This window comes from Nicotiana tabacum, chromosome 17 (genome assembly GCF_000715075.1).
Source record: "Nicotiana tabacum cultivar K326 chromosome 17, ASM71507v2, whole genome shotgun sequence".
Classification (NCBI taxonomy): domain Eukaryota; kingdom Viridiplantae; phylum Streptophyta; class Magnoliopsida; order Solanales; family Solanaceae; genus Nicotiana; species Nicotiana tabacum.
Genome location: NC_134096.1, coordinates 138,033,586 through 138,061,122, shown reverse-complemented (window position 1 = coordinate 138,061,122; position 27,537 = coordinate 138,033,586). Strand labels below are relative to the sequence as shown.

Here is a 27,537-nt window from a genome sequence, read left to right as displayed (position 1 = left end):
TTTGTTCTTTTAAAGAGTGGATTTTTTTGTGTTGTCAAAGAATTGAACGATGAAAACTAATGAGAAGTGCCAAACTGACCAAGTCATGTTGGAACAGGCTGAAGTGTCTTCAGTCTCAATTATTGCATTGAACCTTGTTCTTAGAGCACTCAACATTAGACAATAAGTACACATTTCACAATGCCAAGCCCACAAGGAAGTCCATGTTCAGAAGGTCTAAGGCAATTAGGCAAGGACAAAGTCAAAACAAATTTATCTAGCAATCAGACTTTAGAGAATGAGCAATACTAATGAGCAACCTCAAAGTGAGCTAGACAGACTATTACACAACAAACTTAGCCCAAGTTCCTGAGGATGAACAGGCGATGACATTGGCAGCACAACCCATTGAATGAAATATGAATGGGTCTAGTCAAACAACGAGGTGCTACCTCGCCAAGCCACTGCTGCACTAGTGTCACTATTGGAAATATCTGTATCACTACCACTTACATAAAACGTTGCTGCGCGGTTAATTGGCAATCCATTTTGATAAGTGATGCCAGTGCTTAAGCGCCATATTGCTTCCGGAGGAGGTTACAAGCCAATTCTGGGATAGTACTCTTAGGCAGTGTGATTGGCTATACAATTAAAAGGTACCATCCCCCTCCAAGAGATGTAGGAGAAAGTGTAGATCTAGAAGAAAAAACTCTTATCTAAGGAAAGAAAATGTTGAGATCTTGGAATTTTGAAGAGATCAGAGGTGACCAGTGAATGCGAGTGTTTGCAATAAATTTTCAAGATATGAAAAATAAACTGCAATCACAAAATAGGAGAAAAATATTTTTACTAATCAATTGTAAGTACAATTCTGTTTCTCCCTTGATTCTTCTCTCCTGATTATCTCTGTGATTCGAGGGCTGAAACATCATATTTCTCGAATGTAGGATGATGCAGACCTCCTGAGGATGTATTTGATCTCTAGCTTCTTGAACTATTTGATTGTCAAGAAGTATCTGGTCATATTTTGATCTATTTGTGAATATTCCAAGAGTTTATGAGATTTTTGAGACCCCTCTTCAAGGGAATATGTATCCCTTAATATAGGTGTGCGTTAGGGTTTAGGGTAGAGTAACCTCCAACAAATCCTAATAGACTCCTAGGATTTCAAGAGTCTTGTAGTATCTTGAATTTAGAATTTAGCTTGATCCGTTAAAATTTCGATGTCTACAAATGCCCCCTACTTCAAAGTTTGTCGGGGTGTAGGCTTGCCGAAACTTGAATACGAGACTTGAAGTACTCGACCATCGCAACAAATGATTTTGAAACTTGGAGTTTTCGATTTACATATATAACAACGTTCAACAGTTATGTGATAGAATGTTTCCACAAAGTCTGACTTTTCTGTTTGACTTCCTTTGATAGTCGGCATGGCTTCTTTCTCTTTCTTTGCTTCTTTACGAGGCTGGAAAGTGTAAACAATGGTTCTCCTTTGCACCTTCAGTAGACCATCCGTGGATATTGACAAAATAGACTTCATCTTCATACGTGATGGGAAAGCACTACAGATTTCTTTGTCAGCAACAACTTCAGAATGACCCCGCTCCTCATGGCCTTGCTCCTTATATTTTGACAGTATCTTTCTAGACGGTGAATTCCTTGTGGTTCCCAGGCGACAAAAGACGGAGGTTTTTGAGGTAGTGAAAAATTCCTTTAGACGTTTGGAAGATACATGTTCACCTTTGTGACTTCGCCTTTCAAATACCGAGACCCGAGAGGTTGAGTTTCTAATGCGATCAAACACTGAAGGCCGTTGTTTTATTTTCTTGCCCTTAATTTCCTCCATCTCCTCTACCGAGGTGTGTTGTGATGAACCTATCTCTTTGCTTTTCTTAGATGAAATTCGAAGAGGCTCTGTCAAACTGAATCCCAACCCAAACTTTGGAGTGGCGACGTAGTGCCCTTGCTTTCTCAACTTTATTTGGGACTCATTGAGCCCATGTATCTTTTCACTAGTGACTTTGTCTTTTAGTTCTCCTAGTCTTGATGGATTAGAGAATTCATAACCAAACTTTTCAAGCAGTATGAAGGCCTTAGGATCACAATGCCCTTTTATTTTATCAGCTTGGAGATTGCCTTTAGTAGACTCACAAGTCACGTATGGGATTTGTGCAACTGGGACAGTCATATGCTCCTTCAAATGTTGGATATCTTTGTGACTCATTTGCTTCTTTGGAGTACATGCCTGTAGCAAAGGTTGCCCTTTCTTTCGACGCTCACGTGGAACATAGTGAAAAACTAAATGCTCCTTATCAGTCTTTGTCTGTATGTCACCTTCAGATGATGACATCTTAATGGAGACTTCTTCAGTTCTCTTCTTAGGCAGCTTGGTGGTAGTCCATTGAGCCTTATTTTGTTCTTCTGACTTGACATTTTCTTCGTCGACTGATGATGGTTTCTCCACACTCGGTTCATAAGAATCTAGGTAAAATTTTGCATCTGCAAAGTATGACTCTGTCTCAGTGAAAGGATTGATGTTTGCATCAATTTTGACTATCTCTCCATCCCTTATGTACTTTAGACATTGATGCAAAGTAGACCATACCACTCCATTCTCATGAATTCAAGGACATCCAAGCAGTAGGTTGTATGATATTTTAGCATCTATGACGTGAATCTGGGTATTTGACTTCATCTCACCAATGGATAATCCCACGCGGATCATACCTATGGCTCGTTGTCCACCTTGGTTAAAACCTTGGATTGTTAGGTTACTTTTGGATAACTCATCGATAAAGATCTCAAGCTTTTTTAGCACCATCTTTGGCATGATGTTGACAACCGAACCATCATCAACAAGTATGCGATTGAGATGTTGTTCCCGAATGGTCCCTACAACGAACAAAGGTCTGTTATGTGGCCTAGACCCCAGCAACAAGTCATCATCTGTGAAGAAATTTGTTGCACAACATGTGACAACTTTTCCGTTATCATGATGTTCTTGTGTTTTCATTGGAGCGAGCTCATCGTTGATTTCCTTTGTTTCGTCAGTACTAGAAACTACATGAGTTTCACCAACGTGACCTCCATGAAGGAATTTTCCAGGAAATAATTCATGCAATGTGATGGGCTTTCGGAACTTCAGCAATAAGGCACCGTTAATCTTCTTGCTAATAGAAGATTTGATAATTCTTGCTGGTTATAGCTTATCCACATCGCTTATTTTTGCTCTTGGCTTAGGAAGTGGTAGCCTCAAAACTTCTTGATGTCTTCATTTCTTATGAGTGACTAGAGTCCAACCCTTATCGTCTTTGTCTTTGGACTGAGTGTCCAGCTCTAGTGAACCTTCAAGAGTTTTCCTTGTAAGATCAACTTCAACGGGCTCGAAACTTCCAAATTGTAAGAAGGCAGTGCTTGACACATTCTGCAACCTTGAACATTTATTTTCCTTGAGCGCGATACTTGCATGATTTGCTTCTGCTGTTTCATCTATGTCCATGATGATTTTTCCTTCACTTACAAGAGCCATGATTTTCTCTTTTAGGACGAAGGATTTCTCTGTAGGGTGGTTAATGACGCGATGAAACTTGCAGTATTTCGAATCGCCAACTTTACCAATTTCTTCAGGCCTTTTTGATTAAGGGAGATCGATGACTTTCTTAGCCAGCAATTCATCGAGGATCGTGGATATGTCTAAATCTAGAAATAGATAAACCTTCACCTCCAATTCCTTCAAGGTTGGACGACATTTCTCTTCTTTGGGATATTGACTCGGGGTATTTTCCTCCTTGACTTTTTGCTTAGTCGTGACTTTCACAGAAGTTGCTTTCACCGCCATAGATTCTTTGGTTTGGTTCTTTGATGCAATATTTTTCTTGAACTCCTTATGATCAGCGAATGGAGATGTCTTTCCATGGCTTGCTATGCTTAACTCTATGTCGTGAGCTCGCGTTGCAAGTTCTTCAAAAGTTTACGGTTTGATCCCTTGTAGGATGTACAAAAGGCCCCAGTGCATTCCCTGAATGCACATCTCCACAACAGATATTTATGAAAGGCGATCCTTGCAGTCCAAACCTAATACCCTCCATGTAATCCACCACGGGCTCATCCTTCCTTTGCTTGGTGCCTGTCAACTCTATCATGCTTACACTTCTTCGGGTACTGTAAAAACGATTGAGGAATTCCTTCTCAAGTTGCTCCCAACTATCAATGGACTTGGGCTCCAAGTCTGTAACGACCCGGCCGGTCGTTTTGAGAGTAATAGCCCCGATCCCCTATTTACTTCTTCTCTCATATCTTTTTCTGCTATTATGACTTGCCGGGAGGTTTCGTTTTGATTTTTGGTGTGATTTGGGATACTTAGTCCCTAAACGAAAGCTTAAGTCTTAGAATTTTGACCGTAGTCAGAACTATATGAAGGCGACTTTGGAATAGAGTTTTGTCGGTTCCGTTAGCTCCGTTGGGTAATTTTGGACTTGGGAGCGTGTCCGGATTGTATTTTGGAGGTCCGTAGCTTATTTAGGCTTAAAATGGCGAAAGTCGAATTTTTGGAGATTTGGACCGGTAGTGGAAAATTTGATATCGGGGTCGGATTCCGATTCCGGAAGTTGGAGTAGGTCCGTAATGTTAATTATGACTTGTGTGCAAAATTTGAGGTCAATCGAACGTGATTTGATAGGTTTCGGCATCGGTTGTAAAAGTTTATAGTTTCAAGTTCATTAAATTTGAATCGGAGGGTGATTTGTAATTATAGCGTTGTTTGATGTGGTTTGAGGGCTCGACTAAGTTTGTATGGTATTTTAGGACTTGTTGATATGTTTAGTTGAAGTCCCGCGGGCCTCGGGTGTGTTTCAGATGCTTAACTGATTGAATTTGGACTTAGGCTAGTTGCTGAAGATTTTCTGGTTTCTGGTATTTTCACACCTGCGGAGGGGAGACCGTAGGTACGGGATCGCATGTGCAAAGAAGGAGCCGCAGATGTGGCTAAGAAGGTGTTGGGCAGGAACCGTAGGTGCGAAGATTTTCCCCCACCTGCAAGAGTCGCAGATGCGGGCAGCTGGGCGCAGGTGCGATGCAATTCCGCACCTGTGATAGTCGCAGATGTGACAGAGAGTCCGCAAGTGCGAGATGTCTGGACAGAACACTTAAATTCAAAGGTTCGCGATTTTTGCTCATTTTCAACATTTTGAGCTCGGGTTTGGCGATTTCTTCAGAGCATTTTTTAAGGGTTTCTTGAGGTAAGTCCCTTATGCTTATTTTTTATCAATAATCTTGCTTCCCCATTTATTTTTCCACCTAGTTAGTGTGTAGTTAAGGTAAAAATTGGGAGTTGGAGGCTAGGGATTTGGAAAGTTTGATTTGTGGATTTGAAGGACCATTTGGTGTCGGATTTTTGTAAATTTGATATGGTTAGACTCGTGAGTGAATGGTCTTTCGGATTTTGTGACTTTTATCCGATTCCGAGACATGGGCCCGGGCCGACTTTTTAGGACGAATTTCGGAATTTTTATTAAAATCTTGATTTCATTAATTAGATTAGTCTATTATAGTTCTATTTATAATATGCAATTGTGTTTGGCTAGATTTGGACCATTCGGAGTCGGATAATCGAGGAAAGGGCATTCTTATAGATTGATTGGGCTTGACTCGAGATAAGTGGCTTGACTAACTTTGTGTGGGGGAAATCCCTTTAAGATTTTGGAACTATTGTGATATGTGAGCGCCGTGTACGGGAGGTGACGAGTACATACACGGGCTAGTTATGGAAAAACCCGATTTTCTTACTGAGAAGCAACTTGTTTTCCTTTTATTTTGAGTTATACCATTTTAATGTGTATTAATCTATTTTCATTCTCAATTTAGTTATTCCAATATGTGTAGCTATCCTGTTTAGTCTAATACAACATGTATACGTGTCTTAATTGCTTATGTGAACTCTGTGCAGTATGCTTAGTGAATTTCCTGCTTCTTCCTTGACTGGTACTTAGTCTAAATCGTAAGATTTCGTGATATAGTTGTATTTCTATTGTTTGCGCTGCATATTTACTTTGGGACTACGGAACGGTATTTTGGGAGATCCCCTGTGTATTGCATATTTACTTTGGGACTACAGAACGGTATTCCGGGAGATCCCCCTGTACTGCATATTTACTTTGGGACTACGGAACGGTATTCCTGGAGATCCCCATGTAACGGAACGGTATTCCTGGAGATCCCCATGTACTGCATATTTACTTTGGGACTACGAAACGGTATTCCGGGAGATCCCTCTGTCTTGCATATTTACTTTGGGACTACGGAACGGTATTCCGGGAGATCCCAATGCACATTTATGTTTGGAACTACGAGACGGTATCTCGGGAGATCCCCTATTGTATTTCTGTGTATTGAGATGTTACCTTCTATGAATTCTTTCTTGTTAAATTTCAGTCTTTATTTTACTGCGATATTTTATTTTTGCCTTGCTTTATTATCATATTCCAGTAGGGCCCAGACCTAACCTCGTCACTACTATACCGAGGATAGGCTTGGCACTTACTGGGTACCGATTGTGGAGTACTTATGCTACTCTTCTGCACATGTTTTTCGTGTGCAGATCCAGGTGCTCCTTATCAGCCGCACTATCAGTGAGTCAGGACAGCTTTGGAGACTTCAAGGTATATCTGTCGTGTCTGCAGACATCAGAGTCCCCTTCTAATCTTCCCAATGTCCATTATCTTCTGTATTTTTCTTTTTATAGACTCTGATCTTTAGAGACACTAGATTTTCCTTCTGTAGTTTGTGATTCATGATGTTTCGAATTTTGGGATTACTGTGTATTTTGAACAGTTAGTTATTTAATTTATGTTTTTATTTCATTATTCCGCAAATGTTAGGCTTACCTAGTCATAGAGACTAGGTGCCGTCACGACGTCATACAGTGGGGAAATTGGGTAGTGATAAGTTGGTATCAGAGCTCTAGGTTTATAGGTGTCGTGAGTCACAAGCCAGTTTATTAGAGTCTCGCGGATTGATACGGAGACTTTTGTACTTATCTTCGGGAGGCTATGGAACTGTTAGGAAAATTTCACTACTTTGATTCCTTGTCATGTGAAAATTATTGACTTCAAAAATTCTAAACTTCTGTATTCTATTCTCTCACAGATGGAGAGGACACGTACAAGCGGATCTGCTGACCAGGCACCCGTGCCCCCTGCTAGGGCCGAGAGAGGCAGGGGCCGGGGTAGAGGCCGAGGACGTCCACATAGTGCAGCCAGGGCACCCGCACGAGCTGCTACAGAGGAGCCCCCAGTAGCTCCAGCTGAAGGGCAGACACCTGAGGTACATGTTTCTGCACCAGCCCTCCAGGAGACTCTAGCCCAGTTTCTGAGCATGTTCAGCACTTTAGCTCAGGCTGGTTTGATTCCAATTGCTCCTGCCACTTCTCAGGTCAGAGGAGGAGCACAGATTCCTGTCGCCGGTACTCCAGAGCAGTGGGTTCAGGTCGACCAGGTTCCAGAGATTGTACCAATACAGTCGGTAGCTCCAGCTCAGCCCGTGGTTAGGGCAGCAACTTCTGAGGTAGAGCAGCTAAGACTTGAGAGGTACAAGAAGTACCACCCACCTACCTTCAGCGGATTGGCTACAAATGATGCTCAGGGTTTATTGGAGGAATGTCAACGTATTCTCCGTACTATGGGCGTAACGGAGACGAGTTGGTTTATTTTTTACTACATTCCAGCTTAGAGGAGCAGCCTATCGTTGATGGCGTGCTTATGAGTTGAGTAGTCCGGCTGAGGCAGCTTCACTTACATGGACTCAGTTCTCTGACATATTTTTTAGAGAGTATGTCCTTCAGAGCCTCAGGGACTCATGGTGCGCGGAGTTTGAGAAGCTGCGCCAGGGTGCTATGACTGTGTCAGAGTATGCATTTCGCTTCAGTGATTTGGCCCGACATGCACCGGCCTTGGTTGCCACAGTTCGAGAGAGGGTTCAACGGTTTATTGAGGGACTCCACCCCAGCATCTGGATTAGTATGGCCAGGGAGTTAGAGATGGATATTTCTTATTAGCAGGTTGTGAGTATCGCCAGGAGATTGAAGGGCATGCTTGCCCAGGATAGAGAGGAGAGGGAGGACAAGAGGTCTCGAGAGACTGGTTCTTATCTGGTGCTCGTGCTCCAGCAACTCGCCATGGTAGGGGTTATGTAAGCCACCCCGTTCATTCAGCTCTTCCAGCCACCAGCGGTGTTCCAGCTCCTTCTAGGCCCCAGGAGCCTTATTATGCACCGCCAGTATCTAGTGTGCCTCCTACACAGGCCCCAGGAGCAGACCTGGCCCGAGCCAGTCACAACAGCCACGCCCTCCCAGAGCTTGTTTTGAGTAGGGCGACACTCGCCATATGGTGAGGGATTGCCCCAGATTTAGGAGGGGAGCACCTCCACAGACTTCTCAGCCATAACGTGCTCCACCGGGTCCTCAGGCTATGATTACAGCACCAGCTGCCACCCCACCTGCTCAGCCAACTCGAGGTGGAGGTCGGGGAGGTAGAGGTTGCCATAGAGGGGGAAGCCCGGCCAAATATTATGCCCTTCCTGCTCGTACAGAGTCAGTCGCTTCTGATTCTATTATTACATGTATTGTCCTGGTCTGTCATAGAGATGTGTCGGTATTATTTGACCCAGGCTCTGCATATTCCTATGTGTCCTTTTATTTTGCCCGTGTTTGGGCGTATCTCGGGATTCTTTGAGTTCCCCTATTTATATGTCTACTCCTATGGGAGATTCTCTTGTTGTAGACTGTGTGTATCGGTCGTGTTTGATTGCTCTTAGTGGTTTTGAGACCAGAGCCGATTTATTATTGCTCAGCATGGTGGACTTTGATATTATTTTGGGCATGGACTGGTTATCGCCCCATTATGTTATTCTTGATTGTTATGCTAAGACCGTGACGCTGGCTATGCCAGGATTTCCGTGATTATAGTGGAGAGGTACCTTAAAGTATACTCCCAGCAGGGTTATTTCATTTCTTAAAGCTCAACGAATGATTGGGAAGGGGTGTGACGCATATCTAGCTTATGTCAGGGATGTCAGCATTGATACCCTTACAGTTGAGTCAGTTCCAGTAGTGAGGGACTTTCCAGATATGTTTCCAGCCGATCTTTCCGGGCATGCCGCCCGACAGAGATATTAAATTTGGCATTGATTTGTTGTCGGGCTCTCAGCCCATCTCTATTCCTCCATATTGTATGGCTCCTCATGAGTTGAAGGAGCAGTTACAGGAGTTGCTTGATAAGGGATTCATTTGGCCCAGTGTGTCACCTTGGGGTGCTTCTGTCTTATTTATGAAGAAGAAGGATGGTTCTATGTAGATGTGTATTTATTACCGCCACTTGAACAAAGTCACATTAAAGAACATGTATCTATTGCCTTATATTGATGACTTATTTGATCAGTTACAGGGTGCCATAGTGTTTTCCAAGATTGACTTACGTTTAGGATATCATCAGTTGAAGATTCGGGAGCCAGATATCCCGAAGACGGTTTTCAGGACCAGATATGGTCACTATGAGTTTTTTGTTATGTCTTTTGGGCTGACCAATGCCCCAACAGCTTTTATGCACTTGATGCACAGTGTGTTCCGACCTTATCTTGACTCATTCGTCATTGTGTTTATTGACGACATTCCGGTATACTCTCGGAGTCGGGAGGATCATGAGCAGCACCTGAGGACTGCGATTCAGAACTTAAGAGAAAAGAAGTTATATGCAAATTTTTCAAAGTGTGAGTTTTGGCTAAACTTAGTAGCATTCTTGGGTCATATAGTATCGAGTGAGGGGATCCAGGTGGATCCGAAGAATATTGAAGCATTGGCCTAGACCATCCTCAGCTACGGAGATCCGGAGTTTTCTTGGTTTGGCGGGGTATTACCATCGATTTCTAGAGAGTTTCTCATCTATTGCAGCACCTATGACCAGGCTGACCCAGAAGGGTGCTCCGTTCAGGTGGACAGAGGAATGTGAGGAGAGCTTTCAGAAGCTCAAGACAGCTTTGACTACAGCCCCAGTATTGGTATTGCCTACAGGTTCGGGATCTTATACTGTATATTGTGATGCATTGCGGATTGGTCTCGGCGCGGTGTTGATGCAGGACGATAGAGTGATTGCCTACGCGTCCAGACAGCTGAAGGTGCATAAAAAGAACTATCTTGTCCACGACCTTGAGTTAGCAGCTATTGTTCATGCCTTGAAGATTTGGCGGTATTATTTGTACGTTGTTCCTTGTGAGATTTACACCGATCATCGTAGTTTGTAGCATCTGTTTAAGCAAAAATATCTTGACTTGCGTCAGCGGAGGTGGTTGGAGCTACTTAAGAATTATGATATCACCATTTTGTACCACCCTAGGAAGGCCAATGTAGTGGCCGATGCTTTGAGTCGTCGAGCAGAGAGTTTGGGGAGCTTAGTATATCTACCAGCAGCATAAAGACCTATGGTGTTGGATGTTCAGGCCTTAGCCAGCCAGTTTGTGAGATTGGATATTTCTGAGTCGAGTCTAGTATTGGCTTGTGTGGTCTCTCGGTCTTCTCTTTATGATCGTATCAGGGAGCGTCAGTATGATGACCTCCATCTGCTTGTCCTTAGGGACACGGTCCAGCACGGTGATGCTAAGGAGGTCACTATTGGAGATGATGGTGCATTGAGGATGCAGTGCAGGCTATGTGTGCCCAATGTAGATGGTTTGCGTGAGTTGATTCTCCAGGAGGCTCACAGTTCTCGATATTCTATTCATCCGGGTGTCGCAAAGATGTATCAGGACTTGAAACAACATTTCTGGTAGAGGAGGATGAAGAAGGACATAGTAGAGTATGTGGCTCGATGTCTAAATTGCCAGCAGGTGAAGTATGAGCATCAACGGCCAGGTGGGTTACTTTAGAACTTGGAGATTCCGGAATAGAAATGGGAGCGGATCACTATGGATTTCGTTGTTGAACTCCCACGGACTCAGCGAAGGTTTGATGTAGTTTGGGTGATTGTGGATAGGCTGACCAAGTCGGCTCATTTCATTCCTGTGATGACTACCTATTCTTCCGAGCAGCTAACTCGAATCTACATCCGTGAGATCGTCAGGCTTCATGGCGTACCAGTATCTATTATCTCTGACTGGGGTACGCAGTTTACATCACGGTTCTGGAGAGTTGTACAACATGAGTTGGGTACTCGGGTTGAGTTGAGCACAACATTTCACCCTCAAATGGACGGGTAGTCCGAGCGCACTATTCAGATATTAGAGGATATGCTTTGTGCGTGTGTGATAGATTTTGGGGGTGCTTGGACCAGTTCTTGCCACTTGCGGAGTTTACTTACAACAATAGTTATCAGTCCATCATTCAGATGGCACCGTATGAGGCTCTGTATGGTAGGCGGTGTCGGTCCCCAGTGGATTGGTTTGAGCCCGGCGAGGCCAGATTATTGGGTACGGACTTGGTTCAGGATGCCTTGAAAAAGGTTAAGGTGATTTATGATAGACTTCGCACAGCCCAGTCTACATAGAAGAGTTATGCGGATCGGAAGGTTCGCGATGTAGCATTCATGGTTGGAGAGCGAGTCTTGCTCCGGGTTTCGCCTATGAAAGGCGTTATGAGGTTTGGAAAGAAGGGCAAGCTGAGTCCAATGTTCATTGGTCCATTTCAGGTGTTGCAGCGAGTTGGGGAGGTTTCTTATGAGCTTGCCTTGCCTCCCAGTCTAGTAGGAGTTCATCCGGTATTCTATGTTTCTATGCTCCGGAAGTATCACGGCGATCCGTCTCATGTCTTGGATTTTCAGCTCAGTCCAGTTGGACAAGGATCTATCTTATGTTGAGGAGCCAGTGTCTATTTTAGACAGGCATGTTAGAAAACTAAGATCAAAGAACATTGCTTCCGTGAAGGTTCAGTGGAAGGGACAGCCGGTCGAGGAGGTGACTTGGGAGACCGAGCAGGATATGCGCAACCGTTATCCTCATCTTTTCACCACTTCAGGTATGTCTCTATGCTCGTTCGAGGACGAACAATTATTTTAAGAGGGGGAGGATGTAACAACCCGGCCGGTCATTTTGAGAGTAATAGCCCCGATCCCCTATTTACTGCTTCTCCCATATCTTTTTCTGCTATTGTGACTTCTCGAGAGGTTTCGTTTTGTTTTTTGGAGTGATTTGGGACACTTAGTCTCTAAACGAAAATTTAAGTCTTAGAATTTTGACCGTAGTCGGAACAGTGTGAAGATGACTTCAAAATGGATTTCCGCCGGTTCCGTTAGCTTCATTTTGTGATTTTGGACTTAGGAGCGTGTGCGGATTGTGTTTTGGAGGTCCGTAGCTTATTTAGGCTTGAAATGGCGAAAGTCGAATTTTTGGAGATTTGGACCGGTAGTGGAAATTTTGATATCGGGGTCGGATTTCAATTTCGGAAGTTGGAGTAGGTCTATAATGTTAATTATGACTTGTGTGCAAAATTTGAGGTCAATCGGACTTGATTTGATAGGTTTCGGCATTAGTTCTAGAAGTTTATAGTTTCAAGTTCATGAAGTTTGAATCAGAGGGTGATTTTTTATTTTAGCATTGTTTGATGTGGTTTGAGGGCTCGACTAAGTTTGTATGCTGTTTTAGGACTTGTTGGTATGTTTGGTTGAAGCCCCGGGGGCCTCGAGTGTGTTTCATATGCTTAACGGAATGAATTTGGACTTAGGCTAGTTGCTGAAGATTTTCTGGTTTTTGGAATTTTCGCACTTGTGGAGGGGAGACCGCAGGTGCGGAATCACATGTGCGAAGGAGGAGCCGCATATGCGGCCAAGAAGGAGCTTGGCAGGAACCCCAGGTGCGAAGATTTTCCCGCACCTGCGAGAGTCGCAGATGCGGGCAGCAGGGCGCAGGTGCGAAGGGGAGCCGCAGGTGCGATGCATTTCTGCACCGGCGATAGTCGCATATGCGTTAGAGAGTCCACAGGTGCGACATGTCTCGACAGAACACTTAAATGCAAAGGTTCGCGATTTTTGCTCATTTTCAATATTTTGAGCTCGGGTTTGGCGATTTCTTGAGGTAAGTCTCTTGTGCTTATTTTTTATCAATAATCTTGCTTCCCCATATATTTTTCCACCTAGTTAGTGTGTATTTAAGGTGAAAATTAGGAGTTGGAGGCTAGGGATTTGGAAAGTTTGATTTGTGGATTTGAAGGACCATTTGGTGTCGGATTTTTATAAATTTGATATGGTTAGACTCGTGAGTGAATGGGCTTTCGGATTTTGTGACTTTTACCCGATTCCGAGATGTGGGCTCGGGTCGACTTTTTAGGACGAATTTCGAAATTTTTATTAAAATCTTGATTTCATTAATTATATTAGTTTATTATAGTTGTATTTATGATATGCAATTGTGTTTGGCTAGATTTGGGCCATTCGGAGTCGGATAATCGAGGAAATGGCATTCTTACGTATTGATTGAGCTTGACTCGAGGTAAGTGGCTTGCCTAACTTTGTGTGGGGGAAATCCCCCCTTAAGATTTGGAACTATTGTGATATGTGAACGTCGTGTACGGGAGGTGACGAGTACGTACATGGGCTAGTTGTGGAAAAACCTAATTTTCTTACTGAGCAGTAACCTGTTTTCCTTTTATTTTGAGTTATACCATTTTAATGAGTATTAATCTATTTTCATTCTTAATTGAGTTATTCCAATATGTGTAGCTATCCTGTTTAGTCTAATACAGCATGTCTACGAGTCTTAATTGCTTATGTGAACTCTGTGCAATATGCTTAGTGAATTTCCTGCTTCTTCCTTGACTGGTACTTAGTCTAAATCATAAGATTTCGTGATATAGTTGTATTTCTATTGTTTGCACTGCATATTTACTTTGGGACTACGGAACGGTATTCTTGGAGATCCCCCCGTGTATTGCATATTTACTTTGGGACTACAGAACGGTATTTTGGGAGATCCCCCTATACTGCATATTTACTTTGGGACTACGGAACGGTATTCCTAGAGATCCCCATGTACTGCATATTTATTTTGGGACTACGGAACGGTATTCCGGGAGATCCCTCTATTTTGCATATTTACTTTGGGACTATGGAATGGTATTCTGGGAGATCCCAATGCATATTTATGTTTGGGACTACGAGATGGTATCTCGGGAGATCCCCTGTTGTATTTCGGTGTATTGAGATGTTACCTTCTATGAATTCTTTTTTGTTAAATTTCAGTCTTTATTTTACTGCGATATTTCATTTTTGCCTTGCTTTATTATCATATTCCAGTAGGGCCCGGACCTGACCTCGTCACTACTCTACCGAGGTTAGGCTTGGCACTTATTGGGTACCGATTGTGGTGTACTCATGCTAATCTTCTGTACATGTTTTTCGTGTGCAGATCCAGGTACTCCTTATCAGCCGCACTATCAGTGAGTCGGGACAGCTTTGGAGACTTCAAAGTATATCTGTCGCGTTCGCAGACCTCGGAGTCTCCTTCTACTCTTCCCAATGTCCATTATCTTCTGTATTTTTCTTTTGATAGACTCTGATCTTTAGAGACACTAGATTTTCCTTCTGTAGTTTGTGATTCACGATGTTCCGGATTTTGGGATTACTGTGTATTTTAAACAGTTAGTTGTTTAATTTATATTTTTATTTCATTATTCTGCAAATGTTAGGCTTACCTAGTCTATGACTAGGTACTGTCACGATGCCATACAGAGGGGAAATTGGGTCGTGACAAAGTCAATATACCAATCAAATGCGTTCCCTTTCAGCGAACGAACAAACTGCTTTACCAAAAAGTCACCATGCGTTCCAGCATTGCTACAAGTCTCGAAAAAGTGGGCAATATGTTGCCTTGGGTTTCCTTTGCCATCAAATTGATGCAGCTTTGGTGGTTGATAATTAGACAATCAATCCTCTTAGTATAAGGCTTAGAGTAGTAATATGAACTTTGTGATGGTCCGCCGTATTAAACTCTGATGGTGTTTGTTATCATGTCTTGCAATTGTTAGACAGATAACACCGCAACCGAAGTAGATTGTTGTTCCCTCTGAATGCTGAACTTGACAAGCAATTCCTCAACAACCGTTTTTTGCGAGGTGAAGATAGGTGAACGAGGAGGGACGTGGCTTGACTCTCCAGGTGCATAGGCCTCCAACTTGTTCATGACTTGAGCTATTTGAAGGTCTTTGTCTTCAACAGATTTCTTCAAGACTTCTATAGTTTGTTCCATCATGGAAAACTTTTCTCACGACCCAAATTTTCCCTCTGTTTGACGTCGTGATGGTACCTAGTCTCTACGACTAAGTAAGCCTAACATTTGCGAAATAATGAAATGAAAACATAAATTTAACAACTAACTGTAGCAATAACACCGTAACTGGATACCATGCCGCTTGGCATGTACAATAACCAACTCCTCAATATACTACACAGCATTCTCAAAACCCGGAACATCATGAATCACAAACTACAGAAGGAAAAATCTAGTGTCTCTACACATCAGAGTCTATCAAAAGAAAAATACAGAAGATAATGGACATTGGGAAGAGTAGAAGGGGACTCCAAGGTCTGCGGACGTGGCATATATACCTTGAAGTCTCCAAAGCTGTCTCGGCTCATTAACAATATGGCTGATAAGGAGCACCTGGATCTGCACACGAAAAACATGTGCAGAGATTATCATGAGTACACCACAATCGGTACCTAGTAAGTATCAAGCCTAACCTCGGTCGAGTAGTGATGAGGTCAGGTCAGGACCCTACTGGTATATATAATAATAAAGTAAGGCAAGAATAAAATATCGCAGTAAAATAAGGACTGAAATTTAACAAGAAAGAATTCATAGAAGATAACAGCTCAGTACACAGAAATACAACATGAGATCTCCCGAGATACCGTCTCGTAGTCCCAAACGTAAATGTGTAGGGGATCTACCGAAATACTGTTCCGTAGTCCCAAAGTAAATATGCAAGACAGGGGGATCTCCCGGAATACCGTTCCATAGTCCCAAAATAAATATGCAGTACAGGGGGATCTCCGGAATACCGTTCCGTAGTCCCAAAGTAAATATGCAAGACAGGGGGATCTCCCAGAATACCATTCCATAGTCCCAAAATAAATATGCAGTACATGGGGGATCTCCCAGAATACCGTTCCGTAGTCCCAAAGTAAATATGCAGCTCAACCAACAGAAATAACAGTTACAGCAGGAAAAACTACAATTGAGACTAAGTTCAAGTCAAGGAAAAACATGAATTTCACTAAACACATGCTGCACGGAGTTCAGATAAATAATTAAGGCAAGTAGGCATGCTATTTTAGTCTAACAAGATACTACACATGTTGATAAGACTCAAATAAGAAGAAAAAATAGGTTATTAATAAGTAGAAATCAGGGTTTTACAACAATTAGCCCGTGTACGTACTCGTCACCCCACGTACACGGCGCTCACATATCAAAACAGTGCCAAATCCTAAGGGGATTTCCCCCCCCCCCACAAAGTTAGGCAAGTCACTTACCTCGAACCAAGCTCAACCAATCGGTAAGAATGCCTTTTTCACGAATATCCAACTCTGAATGGCTCGAATCTTGCCAAAAATATTTCGATACAGTCAACAAAATTCTACGAATCAATTTCATAAAAAATACTACATTTTCCATTAAAAATCCGAGATTAACTCAAAATCGCCCATGAGGCCCACGTTTCGGAATCCAGCGAAACTCATAAAATCCGATAAACCCATTCAATTACGAGTCCAACCATATTAGTTTCACTCAAATCCGACTCCAAATCAACACCGAAATCCAAAAAATTCGTTTCTATGAATTTCTAAAATTTTCCCAATTTTAATCTCAAAACACTAATTAAATGGTGAAAACAAATGATGGATTCAGGTAATCTAACCATGATTGAGTTAAGAACACTTACCCCAATGTTTTCTCTGAAAAATCTCCCAAAAGTCGCCTCTCCCCAAGCTCCAATTTGTCAAAAATGGGAAATGGGGCGAAGTCCCCTGTTTTATAATTCTGCCCAGGCAGCCCTCGGTCCTGCCTCGATCCTGGCCCTCGATCATCGCCTCGATCCTATCCCTCGATCATCGCCTCGATCATGCCCTCGATCCTGGCCCTCGATCATGGCTTCGATCATGGCCCTCGATCCCGGCCCTCAGTCCTGGCCCTCAACCCTGGCTTCGACTCTGGGCTCAATTTCTGCACTTCGATCCTGGGCTCGATTTTCTAGGCTCGAGTTTTGGGCTTCGATTTCTGCATTTCCAGCAAAAGAAAATTTACAGCAGCTGTTTTAGTCCAACTTTTGATCCGTTAAACATCCGAAACTCACCCGAGGCCCTCGGGATCTCAACCAAAAATACAAAAAAGTCCTAAAATATCATACGAACTTATTTAAAACTTCAAATCACATAAAAAATGCTAAAATCACAATTCACACTCTCATCTACAGCTTAATAAAACTTAAGAATTTCCAACTTCTACATTCGATATCGAAACCTATCAAATCAAGTCCGATTGACCTCAAATTTTCACACAAGTCATAAATGACATAACAGAGCTATGAAAATTTTTAGAATTGGATTCCGACCCTGATATCAAAAAGTCAACTCCCCTGTCAAACTTCTAAACTTAAATTTCTATTTTAGCCATTTCAAACTTATTTTATCTATGGACTTCCAAATAAAATTCCGAACACGCCTCTAAGTTTGAAATCACCATACGAAGTTGTTGGAATCATCAAAATTCTATTCTGGGGTCATTTGCACATAAGTAGACATCCGATCACTATTCGAACTTAAGCTTTAAAACTTGAAATTAAGTGTTCCAATTCATTCCAAAACCTCACCGGACCCGAACTGACTACCCCAACAAGTTACATAACAATTATAAAGCACATGATGAGCAGTAAGTAGGGGAGTGGGGCTACAACTTTTAAAACGACTGACCGGATAGTTACAACTTTTCGTCCACGTTAGTTGCGTTGGTCATTAAGGCATTGACTCTCGTTGAAACTAGAGAATCCAGTAGATCCTCAAATTCACAAATATTAGAGGTTGTTGGAGAAAGTTCATCAAATATCGAGAATGGGGTGTTGCTCCCAAAGATTGTGGTTGCAGACGTCATGTGAGATCTGCTCTTCTTTGCCATCTCCAAGGAGGCGAAGTATTCGAATCCATCCAAGCCATTAGCCTTGAACTTGCTTCGAGTGATTGGGCCAACATAACTGAGCTCAGTGGATGCGGCAGCAGTAGTATCTTTGCATGAAACATCACACTTGTGGAAGGCCATTGAAGCAGAAGATCTGAAGTTCGTAGTTTTCAACTTGCAAGAAGGAGAGATGAAAGGTAAAATGGGTCCCACTGGGCGTGCCAATTTATTTGCACCAAATTATTTATGATACAAAAATAAATTGCAACCACAATATAAATACGAAGAAACATAATTTTATTGATAAACGATGCGGGTACATTTATGTTTATTCCCTTGATTCTTCCTCTAGATTGTTCTCCACAATTCGAGGGCCTTAGTGGCGTATTTCTCGAACATAGGATGATGCGGACCTCTCTGGATTATTTGATCTCCATGAAAGTCGATCATTGTATGGATATTCTTATTGAAGTATTTGATTATCAAGAAGAATATCTATTGATCACGATACTATTTTATGCCTTGATCCCTTTGTGAATATCCCTAGGTGTGCGTTAGGGTTTAGAGTAGAGTAACCTCCAAGAAGCCCTAATAAACTCCTAGGATTTCAAGAGTCTTATAGTATCTTGAATTTAGGATTTAGCTTGATCCGTTAAAATTTCGATGTCTACAAATGCCTCGTACTTCAAGGTTTGACGGGGTGTAGGCTTGCCGAAATAGGAGAAAAATATTTTTACTAATAAATTTTGAGAACAATTTTGTTTCTCCCTTGAATCTTCTCTCCTGATTATCTCCGTGATTCGAGGGTTGAAGCAGCGTATTTCTTGAATGTAGGATGATGCAGACCTCCTGGGGATGTATTTGATCTCCAGCTTCTTGAACTATTTGATTGTCAAGAAGTATCTAGTCATCTTTTGATCTCTTTGTAAATATCCCAAGAGTTTATGGGATTTTTGAGACCCTCTTTGAAGGACATATGTCGCCTTATTTATAGGCATGAATTAGAGTTTGGGTGGAGTAGCCATCAAGTAACCCTAATAGAATCCTAATATTTCAAGAGTCGTCTTGAATTTATGATTTATCTTGATCTGCTAAAATTCCAGTGTCTGAGAGGAGTTTTGACACTACTTTTGCAGCACGAGGAATACACAAGAAACCACCCAAAATGAAAGAAAAAATAAACAATAGAACAATAAGCAAAATTTGATACTAACAGAAACTCAAGATTCCTCTGAAGTTTTAAAAAAATTCTCTTTAGTTTAGCAATGCATATTTAACGGAAACTCACAATTTGGAAGATCATAGATCAATTGAGATAATTTTGCATTTAACACAACTAGAAAAAATTAAAAGTTACTGAGATGAAAGGAGAAATGGATATAGATAAAATTATCTCGTTTTTGGGAGATTAGAGCCCAAAATCACAAGAAATCACAACTTCAAGGTTTCATTGGAAAAGAAAAGTAATGGGATGTCTTAACATATTAAATTTATGCCGTATGTTTGATAGTCTCTTTTTAATTCAGTCAGAAAGGCTTGAGTAATTCAAGGGGCTACTTGAGTTCAAAATACTTCAATGCGTTTAAGTAAGACTTGCTTCTAATTAATTACCAGCTGTACGCGACTCGTGAATATATAGCGTATTTGTTCAAACCTAGAGATGTGTATCTGTTCAAACTTTACGTAAAAAATCATTGAAAGGAAAATAAGAAGAAGAAAAAGAAAAAGAAAAAGAAAAAGCATGAATCACTTTTTATTAATAGGAATAAATAGAATACCTTTTCATTTCAATAATACAGAGAATTGGATTTAGCAGCATAAAAAAAAAATAGCAGCACGGTTGCTAGGGGGTGTCAATGGTTCGGTCCGGTCAATTATTTTATAAAATTTATACCATACCATTTTTCGGTTATTCTATTATTTATAAACAAAATTAGACTTTTCGAAACCGTCCAAATTTGTCGGTTTCTCTTCGATATCGGTACGGTTCGGTTAATTTTCAGTATTTTTTTTAAATATCATGTAAAAGTCACTAATAGAGTAGTAGAATACATACGTACTTTTATAGGACTTAACAATTTTTTTAGATATTTTTACTGTTTAAAGGGTGATAAATTAAGAAAACATGAAAGATTGTTAGAGTATGGATCCATCAACTATTCAACAACAACATAAAAGAAAATATATAAGCAAAGACAAAGAATATATATATCACACGAGTGGAAAGATATTAACCAAGTTGGGACTCAAGAATAAAGTCTATTGAAGATTAAATATTCAAAAGATAAATCTAAATCATACGAAAGGAAACATATTCAATACATTATAGTTTGTTGCTCATAATCACTAAATACCCCGTGTCTTGCTAGTGAATATGCTAGAAATAATTTAGTTTTAATAGAAGTAGTATAATAGGTTTGAAAATTAGGATTTTGAGTTTTAATTACTTGTTGGCTTGTGACCATTTTTATAATTCCAAGGCCTAAGGAAAAATTTAATGTTTTATTATTTTTAAACTTAATATATACATTCATTTGGTACGGTTAGATAATTTTCGGTTTATTTTCATAAAATTAAAAATCTATCATAATTATATCTACGATTTTATTTAAAAAAAAACTAAAATTAATTTGATAGGATTCGGTGGATTTAGTTGATTTTTCAATATCAATCTAACACACTAACGGTTGCCACTTTGACAAGGTATTTGTGTCGACAGTGTTCACTAATAATTTATACAAATATCCAGATCAGAGAGCTACTTTCGCTTTCAATAAAGTTCAGAACCACTTTCCCCTCATGCTTCCACTTTAGTTTGGACAATAATATATGTATTTCTTTTCATCTTTGATCGATATAATTAAAGTATAATAGTTTATAGTAACTTAATAAAAAATTATCATATTAAATAAAAAACCTGAATGATTAATGAATTTGATTTTTACATTTGTAAATATTACAATATATATAAAAGAAAAGGTATCGAAGAGGATGTCGAATAAATTGGGAATGATATAGTAATATTAGTACGGAATTTAGTTATGCTGCAGAGACAAAGCCACCGGGTTCCAAAATCCGTCAGCCCCAAATTTGGGTTGTTGGGGTCAACATAATCAGGCTAATTGTTGCTTCCTTGACGAACTCACCACTACCATTTCCATATCCACCAATCATGCCTTACTCCCACCTTTTTTAAACAGAAAGCAAAAGCCTGAAAATGCATAGAAAAATGAACGGAACACCATTATTCTGCAGCAGTCTGAATAACAAAGGAATGGGTATTCAGCTAAGTTTTCAGCTTCTAGTAGCAATTATCACTGCAGTTCTAGTCATTACCACTTTGTCCATGTCCAGAGGGATTAAAGAAGCTCCAAAGTTAGTTGAGAAGCAGCCTCAGAAAAGGTCATTATCTAGCTGCAATTTCTATTCTGGCAAATGGGTATTTGATAACCAGTCTCGCCCTCTTTATAATGGGACAAATTGTTCGTTTATGGATGATGGAATGGCTTGTCAAAAGTATGGGAGGAAGAATCTTGACTATCTCTACTGGAAATGGCAACCCAACGATTGTGACCTTCCAAGGTAATTTCTTTTTCTTTCTGCTTTTCTTCTATTTGCTCTCCTTTGGGGTTATTGGGTGTTTATGGTTTTGATTGTAATTTTGGTTTTGCAAAGATTTAATGCCAAAGCAATGTTGGAGAAGTTGAGGAACAAAAGGGTTGTTTATGTAGGAGATTCACTCAATAGGAACCAGTGGGTTTCAATGGTCTGCATATTAGAGCCAGAAATCCCTAATCATCTCAAATATGTTCACTATAATGGCTCTTTGGTCACCTTTAAAGCTATTGTGAGTTTCCATCAACTATATCTTCTCCAAAACTCCAGTTTGCTCTTTCCTTTGAATTTTGATTGCAGTTGAGTTTTATTAGCTTTTGTTTTGAACATTGGTGAAGGAATACAATGCTACTATTGATTTCTACTGGGCACCATTGTTAGTTGAATCAAACTGTGACGATCCATCGTATCATCGTGTGGAAGAGCGCATAGTGAGAGTCAATTCCATAGAGAAGCATGCCAGAATTTGGCAAGATGCTGATGTGTTTGTCTTTAATTCCTACCTGTGGTGGAGACTGAATTTGAAGGTTCTGTGAGTACATCTTTGCAACCTTTGGCCATTCATATGAAACTCTATTCCTTAATTTTCAAGATTTTAGGCATAAGGTGCTTCTTAATTTATGATAGAGATTTTGTAATTTCAGGTGGGGATCTTTTGAAAGTGCAAATGCAAAGTATGAACATTTGGGGATGCTGCATACATACGAGCTGGGGCTGCAGACATGGGCAGATTGGCTGGAGACTCATGTTGATCGCACCAAAACTAGAGTTTTCTTTGTTAGCTTGGCACCAACTCACAACAGGTATATAATATTGCTTCATCCGGTCTTGAATATTAGTAGATTAGCAAACTGAATTTGTTTCAAAACATTAACAGAAGTTATTGTATTAGTACTTTTTTCTCAAATTTACTCTTGCTATTCATATTAGTGCATTGACAAATAAGTGTTACATATTGGGAGATAAATGGTAGTTTAGACAAATACTCTTACAACTAAACCTATTAACTATCTTTCTTAAGGGGTGTGCTAAAATCTATAGTCCATAAGCAGCATAATTAACTCATCGTTTTTACAAATGCGTTGGCCATTTCTGAAGAACTATTCCAACTTTAACACCCCCAACAACCCTTTCAAATAGAAAATGTTAATTGCATCTTTGAATGCACCAATATTTAACTTAGAACATGAAAGCAGACTGTCTTATTCATACAATTTTCTATTTCTTTTCTAAACTGAAACCGAGGGTGGTGGGATGGAAAGTCCAAGAAAATAAGAATAAATAAGTTGGAGTGATGTCAAGCCCCATTTAGGAACAAGTCTTCTGTGATATGATATCATGTCATGAATCATCTTTTATTCTTGACTTTCGGTTTAAATACATCTAGTTGAATTTTAACTTTCAAATACTTTAGGGGTTTACACAAACTGGCTAGTAGTAGTACTAATTTACTATAGAAACATTTTCAAACATAAAATGGCAGGGCAGAAGATTGGGGGAAAGCAAATGGTCAGAATTGCTACAGTGAAACAGAGCCAATTTCTAATGCAGAGTATTGGGGATCAGAATCAGATCCTGAAATGATGAGATTGGTGGAAGTAGCCATTAAGAAATTGAAAGAGAAGAGTGGTCTCAAAGTAGATTTGTTGAACATTACTCAACTTTCTGAATATAGAAAAGAAGCCCATTCATCCATTTATAGAAAGCACTGGGATCCTCTGACAAAAGAACAGTTGGCAAATCCTAGTACTTATGCAGACTGTATACATTGGTGCCTTTCTGGAGTTCCTGATGTTTGGAATCACTTTTTATATGTATACCTTCTTTACTTGTGACCCACACAAAATGTGACTAGTTGTTGCAACAATAGTAAAATGTAGAGTTAGTTTATTCTTGAAAGGACTGAATGATTATCTCATTCCTTTGCTAAAATGATAATTCAGGCTCAATTACTGTACTAAATCATGCTGTTGAAGGGAAAAAGCCTATACATGTTTATACCAAATCAATGAATGCAAAACGTATTTGCATTTGTGATTTTTATAGTTAAGTGGATCAGTTTGGTATAAAAATCTAGCGAGAGTAAGTATTTTTGTTGTTAAGCACTCACAGCTCAACAATGGATACAGAATACACATTCCACAATTCGTTCGTTTGAAACACTTACTGGGAAATAATCCGTAATTGTCAAAGGTGGGTGTATGAATGATCTATATATATAATATTGAAATCAGCTTATGGATGGAATAGTTTGTAAGCCATGTCTGGCATTGTATGTTTGTCCAACTTAGAATACACAGCGGAATCTGCATATTAATATATAGATGAGAAAACATAATCTGTCTTTGTAACGATCCGACCGGTCATTTTCAGCTCGAACATGTCGTTCGGCGGTTTGAGACCTTGAGTAGCTTCACTTCATATATTATGACTTGCACGTGTAGTCGGATTAGATTTTCGGAAAGATCATAGTTGGTTTGGAAGAATAATTCTCAATTCGGAAGCTTTAAATTGGAAGAGTTGATCAAGGTTTGAATTTTGAGTAAACGACCTCGGATCGGAGTTTTGACGATTTTGTTAGGTCCGGATGATGATTTGGACTGAGGCGTATGTCCGGATTTGGATTTGGAAGTCCGTAGGTTGATTTGATGCTTTTTAGCAAAAGTTGGAAAATTGAAGGTTTAGAAGGTCGATAGATTTGACCGAGGGTTGACTTTGTTGATATCGGATCCGGATTATGATTCCGGAAATTGGTATAGGTCTGTTGTGTCATTTGGGACTTGCATGCAAAATTTGAGGTTATTCCGGGTTGATTTGGTATGGTTCGGCATGAGTTTTAGAAGTTTAAAGGTTCATTAGTTCATTAGGCTTGAATTGATGTGTGATTCATGATTTTGATGTTGTTTGGTGTGATTTGAGGCCTTGAGTAAGTTCGTGTTATATTTTGGGACTGGTTTGCGTGATTGGACAGGGGCTCGGGGGCCTCGAATGTGTTTCAGATGTGTTTGGGTTGTGTCGCACTCTTATTTGATGTTTCGGCGTCGTTTCCCTGGGTATAAAGGATACTATATTGAGCAAACGACTTTTGATTTGTGATTTGATTAAACCATTAGATATATATCGTAATTACGGAGTCATAACAACAAGAATCATCGAATTTCGATGTCGTATGAGAGAGTTATGCTCATTTTCGTGTCAAGAAAGATTGTTGGTTTGTGGTGCGAACCTTTGTTCTTCGCGTACGCGAGAGAGGTCCCGCGAACGCGAGAGAGCCCAAGCACTATAATAAACCAATCATGGCGTGAATCAATAATACCTGCTGCGGTGAGCAGCCCGATCAATCGCACGGACAACTCACATGCTGCACAGATAACTCACGTTCTATAATATCAATATCTGGATCCGCACGGACGACTCACGTACTGCACGAACAACTCACGTGCTATAGTATCAATAGCTGGATCCGCATGGACAACTCACGTGCTATTTTATCAATATCTGGATTCGCACGGACAACTCACATGATACACGGACAACTCACGTGCTATAGTATCAATATGTGGATCTGCACGGACAACTCACGGGCTGCACGGATAACTCACATGCTATAGTATCAATATCCTTACAATCAGGCTCTCGGCCTCACTCGGTCATCAATATCTCCAGTCTCTCGGGCTCACAATGTCATGAAAATCAGCCCAAAATGATGATGTGATGTATCAATAAATGGTATCAGAGACTGAGATATGTTATGCAAAGGAATGCGTATGACTGAATATGTAATTGCAATTTAAACAAATAACTCAACAGCAGGGATGATCTCACTAGGTCCCAACAGTACCAGCATATAGCCTATACATGATTTCTAGCGTAAATTACAGCTCAAGTGCTCTAACACATAGAGTACAATAAAAATGTTCAGATAAGATAGCTACACAGTTCCATGAAATCGACTAAATCGCAATTCACACGCCCGTCACCTAGCATGCGCGTCACCTCAACATCAATCACATAACACGTAATTCAGGATTTCATACCCTGAACACATAGAGTCTCCATGCTACGATTCATAACACAGAGTCTCCATCATACTTATTTACTTTATTCTGTCTGTCTTGTATTCCTAACATATGTTGTATTGTTATTGTACTTTCTAGTAGATGCTCATGCACTTGTGACACCGGATTTTGGGGGTTCCTAGTGGATGTTCATTATTGTAGTCCACATTATTATTGTCATTTCACTTTATGATTTATTTATATTTGGAATTTGGTAAAGAAAAGCACAAGTTTCTATAAGTGCCAGATTTTATTCTATTTATTTAATAAAATTCTTGTTTTTAAGAATTAAAAATGGATAATTATTTAGATGGTTCATTGTTGGCTTGCCTAACGGCAACGTTGGACGTCATCACGATCTATAATGGATTTTGGATCGTGACAGTCTTCCCTTTTAATGGGTCTCTTATAGTGCGAATTATATGTATTGTATTTAATGAATTGTATTTAATGAATTGATTATTCACAATCCATTTGTCAATCCGAAGAATGACACCATTGTTTGGGGAGTTGAATAATTTTGTCTTTCGGTACAGAATTTTCAGACATTTTAAAGCGTTTTCAACTATAAAAATTGTGATTTATAGTATATATTTCATGTAATTCTTAAATCTGTTTTAACTTTAGAAGAGCTAAGAAATCAATATACGAATTCATACAAAAAATGTGAAGGGGTTTTGGCATGCTATAACAACGTACCCGTATAATTGGCAGAAAATAGCCCTAGTTATAGATATTGGCATCAAATAGCCAATAAATGTATATCACAATAATAATATGCATATCACAACTTTTTCTTCTTCTTTGTCTATATCAACATGTATATTAAAATTTTATTTTCATTCTTTGTATATAAATAATATTATTCTTTGTATATCGATAGTATAAAATTATATACTAATAAATGTATATCACAATAATAATATGCATATCACGACTTTTTTTTTCTTCTTTGTCTATGTCAACATGTATATTAAAATTTTATTTTCATTCTTTGTATATAAATAATATTATTTTTTGTATATCGATAATATAAAATTATATATATAGTTAGTGCCCAATTTTGATGTGAAGAGGTTTTGGCATGGTATAACAACATACCCATATAATTGGCAGAAAATAGCCCTAGTTATAGATATTGGCATCAAATAGCCAATAAATGTATATCACAATAATAATAATATGCATATCACAACTTTTTTCTTCTTCTTTGTCTATATCAATATGTATATTAAAATTTTATTTTCATTCTTTGTATATAAATAATATTATTCTTTGTATATCGATAATATAAAATTATATACCAATAAATGTATATCACAATAATAATAATAATATGCATATCACAACTTTTTTTTTCTTCTTTGTCTATATCAACATGTATATTAAAATTTTATTTTCATTCTTTGTATATAAATAATATTATTCTTTGTATATCGATAATATAAAATTATATACCAATAAATGTATATCACAATAATAATATGTATATCACAACTTTTTTTTTTCTTCTTTGTCTATATCAACATGTATATTAAAATTTTATTTTCATTCTTTGTATATAAATAATATTATTCTTTGTATATCGATAATATAAAATTATATATATAGTTATTGCCCAATTTTGATGTGAAATTGCTAAAGCAAAAGACTGTTTTAGTAAAGTACGACTGTTGAGATGTGTTAAAGACTTAACGTAAAGTACTCTAACTCTCAAAATATTTTATAATAACGCAGA

General features: G+C 39.5%; 1 protein-coding gene across 1 annotated transcript; it reads left to right on the top strand.

Moving 5' to 3' along the window:
- The first annotated feature begins 21,130 nt into the window (after window positions 1–21,130).
- On the top strand, window positions 21,131–23,703 carry LOC107822198 (protein trichome birefringence-like 34). The gene is made up of 5 exons (XM_016648718.2): window positions 21,131–21,708; window positions 21,802–21,973; window positions 22,080–22,273; window positions 22,386–22,544; window positions 23,225–23,703. The coding sequence occupies exons 1-5, from the start codon at window positions 21,344–21,346 to the stop codon at window positions 23,574–23,576; spliced, it is 1,242 nt and encodes a 413-aa protein (XP_016504204.2). The 5' UTR covers window positions 21,131–21,343; the 3' UTR covers window positions 23,577–23,703.
- The last annotated feature ends 3,834 nt before the right edge of the window (window positions 23,704–27,537 follow it).

Bases quoted from the DNA above. Each gene is read 5' to 3' on its own strand.
- LOC107822198 (XM_016648718.2), top strand. From the start codon at position 21,344: ATGCATAGAAAAATGAACGGAACACCATTATTCTGCAGCAGTCTGAAT. The intron at 21,709-21,801 runs GTAATTTCTTTT...GGTTTTGCAAAG, and splicing joins AACGATTGTGACCTTCCAAG to ATTTAATGCCAAAGCAATGT. The intron at 22,545-23,224 runs GTATATAATATT...ATAAAATGGCAG, and splicing joins TTGGCACCAACTCACAACAG to GGCAGAAGATTGGGGGAAAG.